The sequence below is a fragment of the Pan paniscus genome, chromosome 8 (genome assembly GCF_029289425.2).
Source record: "Pan paniscus chromosome 8, NHGRI_mPanPan1-v2.0_pri, whole genome shotgun sequence".
Classification (NCBI taxonomy): Eukaryota; Metazoa; Chordata; class Mammalia; order Primates; family Hominidae; genus Pan; species Pan paniscus.
The window spans coordinates 26526737-26539418 of record NC_073257.2 but is presented as its reverse complement, the minus strand read 5'-3'; the positions used below and the strand labels follow the sequence as shown (position 1 = coordinate 26539418).

The 12682-nt window shown below is 45.3% G+C and overlaps 1 protein-coding gene across 10 annotated transcripts in view; it reads left to right on the top strand.

The window, feature by feature from the left end:
* FRMD4A (FERM domain containing 4A) overlaps window positions 1-12682 on the top strand; it is a 688283-nt gene that overhangs the window by 313951 nt on the left and 361650 nt on the right. The window contains exon 1 of one of the 10 annotated variants that reach the window (XM_063607266.1): window positions 7292-11605. The exons of the other annotated variants lie outside the window; for them this stretch is intronic. Within the exon in view, the coding sequence (XP_063463336.1) occupies window positions 11513-11605 (93 nt within the window). The 5' untranslated portion in view covers window positions 7292-11512. Of the gene's footprint in view, window positions 1-7291; window positions 11606-12682 lie in introns of those variants that run through there. 10 annotated transcript variants of the gene reach the window in all.

Genomic DNA, 12682 nt, shown 5'->3' with positions numbered 1-12682 from the left:
GAAGGCTTAGAAAGAAAAACCCAGGCTCCAGTCCTTTCCTGCCAACTTATGAGTCTCTTTCCCTACAAACACATGTATCTCTTCCCACTCTGTCTTCTGAATATATTGGCGTCACAGCTTAAATCAAAATTCAGTTTTATTATGAATATTAAAATATTATTTACATCTGAGAAATGTTATACATTATGATGGCATGTCTTGGATTTTACAACTTTATGTTTTTCCTGGAGTTGATAATTGCCTTATTTCAGTGTTTGCTTTATGTTCTATGTATTTATCAATCATTTTTATCTAAGATTTTCAATAGAGCTATGTAACTCCTCTCAATTTGGTAAATTCATCAGATACTTAACCCACTCCTTTCTTTTTTTTTTCCTTTTTGAGACATTCTTTCTGAAGCCCTACTTCCTCCTGCATCAATTGGATTAGCTCTTCTCTTGGTCTCTTGCATGACTGTCTTCTTGAGGATCCTCTTTTCTATTATTCTGGGAACTCCCTTGGTACCTCTCCTGTGATCAGTTCTTTTCCTGGAATTCATATTCCCTTCTAACATTCTTCTGCTGGAGACATCTTCCAGTAAAGGTGCATGAGAAGTAAATTTGCGTGTTATTGAATGTCTGCCCTCACACTTAACTAATAACTTATCTAGTGATCGGTATTCTGCTGTTGAAATCCAGAGCTGCATTTACAGGCTTGACTCTTCTCCTAAGTTCCAGGTCACAATGTTCAGGCATCAGAAGCTCTGCATGCCCCGAGCTACTCATTATCATCTCCCCAAATCTTCCCCTCCTCCTGTGCATTTATTTTGACTAATAGGACCATCCTTCCTGTAGTCTGTCAGAATAGAAATTGTAAAAGAACAATGTCCTAGTTCTGCACTTAATCATTTCTCATTTGGACAATTGTAATAATCTTGTACCTGCTCTCTTGGCCTCCAATATACCTTGGTTCTTCATTCTACCATTCATCTTTTATCAATCAAGTCCCCAAAACTCAGGTTGGATGGTGTCACTTCCTCCCTAAAAGTAACTTAAAGTGGCTCCCCCTTGCTCATGGAATGAGATCTAAAATATATTGTTCTATAGTATGCAAGTCAGAATCTTGCCTTAATGTCATTTTTTTTTTTTTTTTTTTTTTTTTTTTGGAGATGGAGTCTTGCATTGTCACCCAGGCTGGAGTGCACTGGCACGACCTCGGCTCACTGCAACCTCTGCCTCCCGTGTTCACACCATTCTTCTGCCTCAGCCTCCTGAGTAGCTGGGACTACAGACACCTGCCACCATGCCCGGCTAATTTTTTTTTTTTTTTGTATTTTTAGTAGAGACAGGGTTTCACCATGTTAGCCAGGATGGTCTATGATCTTCTGACCTTCTGATCTGCCTGCCTCGGCCTCCCAAAGTGCTGGGATTACAGACGTGAGCCACTGCACCCAGCTGCCTTAATGTCATTTCTTACCACCCTTGTTCTCACAGACAGAACTGTGCTATCTCATGTGATTTTCATGTCAACAGTCTATTAACTGCATTCGTGCCATAGAGGTTTAAAATTCTTAGAATGGAGTACCCCCAGCAAGCAAGAGCAGTTAGAATCCCCTACTCATCCTCATCTACATCTAAGGATTTGTCCACTGGAGGTGTTTTACCCATTCTGGTCACAGCTTGCACTTCGGTGTTTTGATTTACAGGATGTTGGGTATACTCTAGAACACATTCAAGATAAACCATATTCCCATGACATGAGGCTTCAAAGAGACAGTCTTTCTAACAGATTCAAGATGCTTTCTTTTATTCCTTCCTCACTTTGGGAAAATATACCACGTGACTCATCCCAGATGTCCATGAGCAAATGGACAGTTGACCCTGGGAGTGATATGTCCCTGGGCACAGGAGCGAAAGCAATCTGATGGCCCTAAAGAAAGCCATTGTCCTTTGCAGCACCAGAGGGATTACTTGAACCAAGATGAACTATTCCCCTGTTGAAGAAAATTGCCTGTTAAATTTCTCCTCCTGGAAAAGGAAGCATGGAAATTAGAAACAGATGTAAAAGTTGATCATTCGCCACCCAATCCTTATTAAGACACCTGAAATTTGAGAGCTAAGCCTAGTAAAAATCGAGTCAACAGCTATTGGCTCTGTTTGGAGGTATGCTATATATATTCAGCGAATCCTGGGCAGTCAATACCATAGATAAGGACATTATTTATATTGCCATTCCAGGTGCAATTACACAGTTTACCCTGTGAAACTGCACTTCATAAACATGGCAAATCAATGCTAGTTATCGAAATCCATCCACAACTGACAGCACATGAAAACGGGCTTTGCAAAATGATCTTGAAAGCCAATCTACACAGCCAGCTTCACAGAGGTCAGCTTATTACCCGTTTAGTCACATGGCCATCTTGCAGGAGCATTATTCCTCAAACCCTGGGCATGACATCACTCCTAATAGCACACACAATAAGCCATTACTACCATGTAGAATAGCCTTTAGCCAGGCTATAGCCACTGATGACCTGATTTAGCCTCATGCTGGGAAGGGCAAGTGGAGTTCTTTTGGGGACAAATCATATCAAGACCAGATGTGAAGGACCTTCATGTGGAGGCATAAAATTCATCTGCAGCTTGTGAGCAAGATCTCTGTCTGCGGATGAAGAGCTGAACAGCCTGCAAGGATGCTGATGGGCCTTGTCCTTGATGTCCATAAGGCAAGGCCTTCTGACACAGATACTGACTAATCTTCCACATGGGTCATTCACATTTGACATTCTCTATGGCTAGATCCTTGCCGGAAAGATCGAGTGAGATCCTGGGACACCTGATTTTCACATGAGGTTTCCATGCAGCAGATGGTGCATTTTCCTCCCTGCCCTGCAAGAGGATAAGGTCTAGCTTCCTTCGTCATGTGTGATTTTCATTTGATGGGGATAGGGGGTCTTAACCTGGGTGAATTAATTCTGTACTCATAGTTACTCAAATGAAATCTACTAAACAGGGAGCTCTCAAAGGTTCAGGAAGAAGTCTGTTTACCACTCAAAAATAGGTGGCTAAGCCGGATGGCCCTTAAGGAATTCAGGCAGATGAAACGTGGACCTTATAGCAGAACAGACAGGAAGAGGCAGATGGCTAGATGGTGAAGTACAGGAGGCTGTTGTGGCAAATGAGACAACAGGAAAACCGTGTGCAGAATTGAGACTGGAAGAAAAGGGAAGGTGCACACGTCTTGTTTACAAAGAACTTTCACAAACATTGTTTCATCCTGTTGGGTAGGTGTTCAGTAGACTTGACTTTCTCTATGACTGATGCTCGCTATGATGAAGATTGAGTGATTGATGCTTGCTATGATAAAGATTGAGTGAGATTCTGGGATGTCCAATTAGCACGTGAAGTTCCCATGCAACACAGGCTGCGTTTTCCTCCCTGCCCTGGAAGAGGGCCAGGTCTACTTCCCCTTGTGATGACATTTTCACATGCAGACTCAGGGCTAAGGCCAGCAGTCTTTCACTTCACCACAGACACCTCATCACAGAGAGGAGCTGAGTTTGAGGAACAAAAGAAAACTCTTCCAGTAAGCAAAAGTTCTCTTGCATCCCCAGTTCTTGGCTCAGCACTTGATCCGTTGTAGTGACACAGAAGAGGGAGGCGGTCAGTGGACACTGGAGCCTCTCATTGTGACCCTGAGTGAGTTACTTCAGTCTCTGTGCCTCAGTCCTTTTGTCTTCATCCAGGGAAAATAAGAGTACCTATTTGATAAAGTGTCATGAGAACTAACTAAATTATATATTTTAAAACTTTAGAATAGTGCCTGTAATAGAATATGCCGTGTAAGGGAATTGCCTTATTTTATTAGACACTCAATAAAATAATGGTTGAATGAATGATGTAACATAAGCAATAAATGAAAATAATACAATTCATTTAGACAAGGATGAAGCCAGTATCATGGAGCTTGGTACAGAATACAAGAAGAGCATGGGCAGTGTCATGGCAGAAGCGAGGAGTTGATCACTTATCCTAGAACACCACACCCTCTCCCACAGCAAGGATAAGCAGGAGTCAGACTGCACAATTCAGTCTAAACATCCTTTATCTCATTTGCCTGGCTGCTCATGGAGGACAAGTATTAAATGAAGCCTAGACTGCAGTCCAGCAAGGCAAGGGAAGGAAGAGAGAGTCAGGGAAGGGAAGGGGAATGAGGGGAGGGGAGGGGAGGGGAAGAGAAAAAGGAAGGAAGGAAGGAGAAAAGGGAAGGGAAGAAAGAGAGGAAGCAAGGAGAGAAGAGGAAGGGAAGAAAGGATGAAAGGAAGGGAGGGAGGGAGGGAAGGAAGGATGGGAGGGAGGGAAGGAAGGAAGGGAGGGAGGGAAGGAAGGAGAAAGGGAAGGGAAGAAAAGATTAAAGGAAGGGTGGGAGGGAGGGAGGGAGGGATAGAAGAAAGGACAGAAGAAAAGGAAGGAAAGAAGAAAGGAAGGAAGGAAGGAAGGAGAAAGGGAAGAGAAGAAAGGATGAAAGGAAGGGTGGGAGGGAGGGAAAGAGAGAGAGAAGGAAGGACAGAAGAAAAGGAAGGAAGAAAGGAAGGGAGGGAGGAAGGAAGGAAGGAAAGGAGGGAGGGAGGAAGGAAGGAGATAAGGAAGAAAGGATGAAAGGGAGGGAGGGAGGGAAGGAAGGAAGGAAAGAAGGAAGAAGAAAGGAAGAAGTAAGGAAAGGAAGGAAGGGAGGAAGGGAGGGAAGGAGGGAAGGAGGGAGGGAGGGAGGGAGTGAAAAATGTATCTGCCCACCCTAGCTAGCTACAATTCTGCCTAGAGTCTTCCAAATGGCACAGGAGGAGGAAAAGTCTGTCCAAAGACAGATACTGCAAACAGCGCACTGTGTCAGAGCAAACCGTAGGTAAAACCAAGAGAAAGCTTTCCCACACTGGTGAGCTGGAGATAATCTCGCAGCCCCTGGGCATGTGAGGTCTGGTGATAGGAGTGTTGCTTGATGTCTTGGTCCTGTTCTTACGGATATTGGGTTTCATGTTTGGCCTAAATTCCAGCCAGTTTTCAAACAGAAAATTATGGATGTAGGCAGCCTTTCTGTTTGTCTAACCTCAGTCCCAGCTTCCTCTAATGAGACGTGACATGAATTACCTAGGCTATAGCTGGGTGGGGAGGTAATGGGATGGAGATGGAATGTTGAAGAAACACAGGGTTTCCCTTCCAAACTACCCCCTCCTGCTCTAGGAATTTTCCAAGTCTTTAAAGAATGTACTTTTTGAAGATTCAGCTATTTTTCATTTTTGTATTGATATATAATACACGTACATACTAATGGGGGGCGTGTGATATTTTGTTACATGCATAGAATGTGTAATAATCGAGTCAGGGTATTAGGAAGAATATGTTTTCTTCTTGCGTGTGTTTTGGTTCAATTTCATCCTAGTGCTCCTCTTCTCTTCTTCACATGACAATAATTACAACACCAACTTCCATCAAAGCGACGGTTTCTCCCATCCCCCAGCTGGGGGCAGGTTCGGGTGATGGCTGCAGTGGGAACCATGGGTGTGTGTCTCCAACTCCAAATCCTTCCCCTGCATCCCCACCCACCTCCCCGATACTCACTGCTCTGTCTTCACCCCTCCAGGGCTGAAGTGGACCAGAGGCCAGGGCCCAGCAGGGAGCTTTCATGCCTGAGCTGTCATGGGCTGGCCTTGGACTTTGGGTTTTTTGTTTGTTTGTTTTTGTTTTGAAATGGAGTTTCTCTCTTGTTGCCCAGGCTGGAGTGCAATGGCACAATCTCGGCTCACTGCAACCTCCGCCTCCCAGGCTCAAGTGATTCTCCTGCCTCAGCCTCCCGAGTAGCTGGGATTACAGGCATGCACCACCACACCTGGCTAATTTTGTATTTTTAGTAGAGACGGGGTTTCTCCATGTTGGTCAGGCTCGTCTTGAACTCCCGACCTCAGGGGATCCACTTGCCTCAGCCTCCCAAAGTGCTGGGATTACAGGCATGAGTCACCCTGCCTGGCTGGGCTGGCCATGGTTTTCTCTGGGACTGATGGGTGTTTAAGCCCACCTCTTGTCCTTGCACGGTGCCTTGTGGGTTTTTTGCTGGGGTCTCTGGGGATTTATCTCTGCAATTCCCTGGTACAAGAGATGTCTCTCTTCCAATAAGCCATTTCAGGCACCTCTCTTTCCCTGAGCCCCACACCCCTCTTTTGTTTCCCTCTCCCTCCTCCTACAGCCTGGAGGTGAGGTCATTGAGGGGTTTCAAACCTGCTTCTCAGACACCCCTTGTGCATGTCCTGCTTAGAGGCCTAACTCCTTGAGTGGCATGTGGGAGAGGGTGGGAATAGTTGCCATCTATTGCCTGGAGCCCTTAAACTACACTGAGAAAGAGCCCGCTTTTAACACCCTGCAAGATGTTACAAGGAAGTATGGCTCAAGATGGAGGTTAGGACAGATATTTACAATGTCAGCCTTGGATTGTTTCTGTTTCCTTCATGTAAGTGGTATTTCGCCTTTTGCAAGGGAAAGAATGATAAGGAACAAAATCAGAAAGGCCCCTCAGGTCACCTTCCCATCTCTTTCTCCAGCTCACCATCCTTTGGCCCTTCTGCTGGGGCTCATGGTGGCCTCAGCCTGCCTTCTGCCCTGGGAGTGTCACGACAGCATCTATTATACAGTGTGACCTCAGTCGCCTCCCCAGCTGAAACCTGTCTGTCCTGTGGCCTGTCCTTTCAGTATTCTGCCAAATGAACAAAATAAAGCAATGAAAATGAGTTTATTTAGTGCCAGCAAGTGGCAGTTCTGAGGTCAGACGCACATGTGAGTGGACTTCCAGGGGACAGACAGGCCAGCCTCACTAGTGGTAATTTCGGGCACTGGGCAAACGACTGGACAAATAGTTGAGGCCGGCTCATCAGGATCACCCTGGGCTGCAGTGACCAGGCTGCATGTCCGTGCCAGCACCCAGGATTCCATCAGGAGATCATTTACCCTTCACGTGGCTTTTCAGCATGCATCCACACGGGCACTGGCTTCATCTATGAGTCTGCTCCTGTGACCGTGCATACACGTTGGCTCGGCAGACTCTTCCCCCTCCTGCTGCTGCCTCCATTATCACCAACACTGCAAAATGTTCTCTCTCCAATGGAACATTCCCCCCATTCCCGCCACCCCTTTCACACCCTGCTATTCGTGACCAAGAACACCCATTTGCTTTGATACATCTTGCTGTGGCATGTCAAGACCATTGACTTTCCTGAAACCTGGCTCAATGGATTCCTATGCATTTTCCTTCCAGGGTTTTAATGCAGACATTTTCATTGAGACTGGAAGGAAATGTTCAAAGCAAACAAACAAAAGGCTTTGCCAGCCTTAAGTGCGCTGCTCCCTGAGGCATCAAAAGCAGCAGCTTCGGAGAGTCTAGAACTGGAGAGTGTCTTCTACATCTCCCTCTCCTGCACACAGTTTGTTGACTGCCCCCCATCCCTGAGGCATCTTTCCCCCCTCATCTCCCACCCCACATCCAGCAGCCATTAGGCCGTTCCTGGATGCTGAGGGTACCGTGTCATCCACCATCCTGACAACAACCTGCTCTTTCTATGTAATATGGTTCCATAGGTTTTCCTCTTGCTGTTCTTTTTTTTTTTTCTTTGAGACAGAGTCTCATGCTGTCTGCCTCCCAGGCTGGAGTGCAGTGGTGCAATCTCAGCTCGCTACAACCTCCACCTCCCAGGTTCAAGCCATCCTCCTGCCTCAGCCTCCCAAGTAGATGGGATGACAGGTGCCCACCACCATGCCCAGCTAATGTTTGTGTTCTTAGTAGAGATGGGGTTTCACTATGTTGGCCAGGCTGGTCTTGAACTCCTGACCTCAGGTGATCCACCTACCTCTGCATCCCAAAGTGCTGGGATTATAGGCATGAGCCACCGTGTCCCGCCTTCTCTTGCTGTTCTTTTCAGTTCACCATTAATTCACCATTTCCCATTCCTTTGGTCCAATGTCTCGGTCCCTCAGGGCTGGCCCAGAGCCACATATTCTCAGATCTATGGTTCTCCCTTTCCCTGCCCTGCCTGTATGGCTATTTCCACAGTTCCCTTTCAACTGGCTGGAAGATGCTGCCAGGAGATTGGAAGGCAGATGGAAAGAAGGGCCAGGCATTTCTCCTCACCTCCCCTTGACCATGGATGAAGGCTTCAGCAGCGGCTGAGTCTCCCACTGGATGGGTCTCCAAGGTTCTAGACTCCACTAGGTGACCCTGGCCCCTGGCTCTAATAACTCGGCTCCTCCCTTGACCCCTTAGGCCAGCCTCCCTGCCTCCCCCTTTGTGGTTCTTAGCCCCTCTGTCCCCTGTGCCCAACTCCTGGTGACATCAAAGCAGCAGCTCCAGAAACTCTAAAATTGCTCAATCTAACAATTTCCTGTATTGACATTCTCTTCTTTTCAAAGACAGAGTTTTCCATTTTCCTGTTGGGTTCAACGGATGTATCTTCCTTTGGGATTTCCAAACTGCTGTAATCTGATAAAGTCCTGTAGGACAGGCAAGCTGGGCCCTGAAATCACACCAGTTGACTTTGGTTTTCATCCTAGCTCTGACATTTCTAGCTGTGCTGCCTTGGCCAACTTACTAAGCCCCTCTGAGCACCAGTTTCTTCACCACTGAAACAGGGATAATGAAACGCATTTCCTCCGTGGAAGTAGCCTTTGATAACCTCACAGCACATGGCCTGCCAATGGGTAGGTGCTCAGTGAACATTCATTCCCCTTGCTTCTCCTAAAGTGGTCATCACTGTGAGAGTATGAATGCATATCCCTTCCGGGGAAACATATTTGTATTCTAACAATGGAAAGAAATACTTGGCCAGGCATGGTGGCTCATGCCTGTAATCCTAGCACTCTGGGGGGCCGAAGCGAGGAGATTGCTTGAGCCCAGGAGTTCAAGACCACCCTGAGCAATATAGTGAGACCCTGTCTCTAAAAAAAAAAAAAAAAAAAAAAAAAAGACCTAAACTCGACAATAAATTTTTAATATGTAAGTCTCCGACACCCATGGCAAGACAATCAGAAAGATATTTTTGGACAGGCCAACCTTTGAGAGCCTTGAAATCACTCCAAGGAGGGGGAGGGGGTCACCTACTCCGCGGGGACTGGGGAGGGCTCCATTATCTGGGAGGAGGCTTTTGTGCTAATATGAAAAGTGATCCTTCTCCCCGCCTCCCAAGGGAAGGATGTGGAATGTGTGAGACTCAGATGTGTGGGAGTCTGGCCCAGGGTTATTTTTGTTTCCATTAACATTCTCTTCTATATGTATTTTAACCTTAATCAAATGCATGTGTTTTTGTTTTATTTGCACTTAGTTCATCAAAATGTCCCTTATGATCTGAACTATGCCATAAGCCTAAGCTCCACAGTGAAACACTCATTAATACCCCTGGGAAACAGGAAGTTGCATTTAGTCAAATGTAAATAAATTCAGCTCCCCGGGGTTTTGCCCTGGCCTGGGTCAGAGAAGAGGACAGTGGCTTCTCAGTCCATCTCATCATTGTTCCCCCCCACCGACCCTAAAACTGAGCTGGAAGAATGACATGCCGTGACTCTCAACAGATAAAAGTGTTCTGAAAATGTGCCTATCCTTTGTTCAAAACCGTTACAACGTCAAGTGCAGTTTTACAAAGAAATGAGTTTCTCTTGCTTTGGCTCAATCATCGGGTATCGTTCCAGATTTTTTCCCACCCCCCGCCAATGCTCTGAAACCAGGCAGTGCAGGCAAGAAGCAAGAAAGAGAGAAAAAAGAGATGTAAACCTAAACCACCTCACCAAAGACGCCGTGTGAGCCGTGGTTAAGAGGTTTCCATCTCCCCCATCTCTCTCACCCTCTCACTGACTCTCCTACTGCACACATGGAACCAATTATGAACAAAGCCCAATTGTTGTATATTTGGAATTTCCCACATCAACTTGATGCTTTCTTTAACTGACTCGCGATGTGTGTCTGCGTTGGAGGGCTGAACCCAGGTTTCCAGCCCGTGCGCTGCTGCCGCCGCCGTGGCACCCTTCGCCTCTTTCTTCTGATTCATTTTCTCATAGTATAAAACTCTGCTTCTTTCCTTCGCACCCCACCCCCATTTCCTATTAGGTGTGTTTGAATAAACAGAACCTTCATTTCCGTCATTTTCAATGAAGTAAGCACACTGGTCTGCAGACAGTGTCTCAAAGCTGGTGCCCAGAGCGTATGAGTGGTATCAAGGTTAATACCAAAAAACCATGGGATGACTACAAAGGAAATGGCCATCCCTTTCATAAAACTCAGAACAGACAGAAGCAGTGTATGTAGAAATGCTTTAAAAAGAAAAAGAAAAAAAAACCCAAACATACCCCATATCCTGGAAGCACCTTACTTGATTTTCTTTGTAGTAATTTTTTCTGCTATGCAAATAAGCCGATTTCAGGAGGAGTAGAGATGGGGGAGGTAGGGGAAAATATTACAGAAAAGTTAACGTGTGAGACCATTTATGCCATCCATCAAAGAAGGCTGTGTGATCTGAAATTACACAATATGATCAGAAAATAATTGACAGACGTGATGGATGAATCTGCTTCGACACAGCCTTGTAAAACGAAACATAATTTCTTCTTGTTTACTGGCACACATAAAAATAAATGTTCTATAACACAAACATTTAAATGAGAAGGTGCCAAACACAAGCCTGTTCGATTTGATTTGATTCATCTGAACCATGTGATTGCAACAGTTTCTTCGTCTTTCCCTCATACTTTCTCTCTGTGGACTGTATTCACATATACAGTGAGTAATACCCGTGCGTTTATTTTTATGCGTTAGAAAGCAGGAAGGGTAGACAGATACGCATGTCTGATGCTCAGTTTTATAGATAGAATTTATGATTGCAAAGAGGTCCCTGATGTGTTCTGTCTGTGGTCTTCAGATATTGTTCCTCCGTTCAGAAGGGAGTGAAATCAGAATGTAGGATTCTGCATTAATCTCCACTCCAGATGGTGATATTCCAAATAGTCTTTTTAAGGTGAGCATGTGACCTACTGTACGGCCGAGGGGCTTGGGAGTCACGTGATGGAATGAATAATACGTCTGATAGAGCTTTGATTAGACAACTGACCTGATTACCATCTGCAGCCACGAGAAGCAAAGTTGACATTTCTGGATCACTCTCCCCAGACGCGTCACTTGCCCACAAGCGGGACACGGCAGTCTCGCTGAGCCAGCTGTGCAGAGGGACAGATGGAAGAAAGCTAGAGATGCTGCTTCGTGCGCGCTGAAGTTGCAGAACTTGGGCTGGTTTTCTTTCTTCCCATCCCCCCTCCTCCTGACAAACCACATCTTGACTCAGATGGTCGAAAGAAAAACTCTTTCAGTTATTTGATATTTGGGAACCCTCCAGGAGACCATAACTTATTTTTGAGGGAGGCTCCTTCTCTCCCTTTGCTGGGAACACACACACACACACACACACACACACACACACACACACACACACACACACACACAGCTGTACACCATGGTGGTTCAGGCTGCAGTGGCTCCGAATAGATCCCAAAGACTTTTACTGAAAATTCCTTATGGATCTCTGAGAAGGCGCAGCGTTGAAAGGGTAAGCTACGTGGCGGGTTGTTTGCTTCTCAGTTGCTCCAGAGACAGGGAGATGTTTGTTTTCATTGTATACCGCGTTACTTCTGTTACTCACGTTTCCTGAACAGTTGGAGTTCCTGGGACTGTAGAATACTATCTCATCTGTAATTTTAGTTTTTTAACAGATAACGATGAGAAACCTGAAACAGTAATTTTTGTAACTTGTGGATCTCAGATGGGGGAGGGGTGCTCTTAGAGATGAAATATGAGGGAAAAGATTGGGATGGAAACTTCCCCCTGGGATGGGTTTGAAAGATTTGAGTGCTTGCTGAGAAACGCATGGGGGCTGTGAAAATGATTTCTTCTGTGTTTACTGAAACATACTCATTAGAGCAGCAGGGCTGTGAATTTCTTCTGCTGGGTGACAGTGTCTAAAAGGGAGGTGATGGTGATGTTAAGGAGCTTCAAAGCTTTGGCAGTTTAAATTATGCAGGCAGTTGATTACAAGCTTTTTTTTCCCCCAAATACATTGCTATCATTTGGGGTTTATTTGTTTTTAATGCTATGGATTTTGGCTTAAAATTACTCTGTTAATTTCCTGAAAGCATGTTTACTTTATGGAAGCCCCTAGCAGAGAAAATCCTATAAAGTAATAATAAGGATTTGTCCTTCTCTGGAGTAACAGATGCATTTTTGGGGCTGACTCTAGTTAATGCAAAGCTGGTTGTCATTAGGGTGACAGGCTCAACATGCAGGGAGAATCCCTACACCCACAAAGTATATGGTGGTTTTGTTGGTCTCAGAAACCCCAAAACCCCATGGTTGAATTGTGGCAAGTCCTTCCATGAGTTTTCGTCACCTACATAGACGTCTTCAGTTAAGGTGTAGTCCAAGACCTAATAAAGCAAATAGCATCACATGAAGCTCTCTTGTTAGATCAGCTATCCGCAGCATCTTATAAAGAAGATCAGAATTGAATTCAAGTGACTTTTTCTGGTTGGTATAACTTACTACTCAGCGATGTTTTATTTAAAAAAAAAAAACTAAAGTTTTAAAAATGTGAGGGGCTAACTAAATACTTAGGTCGGGTTGATTTCCT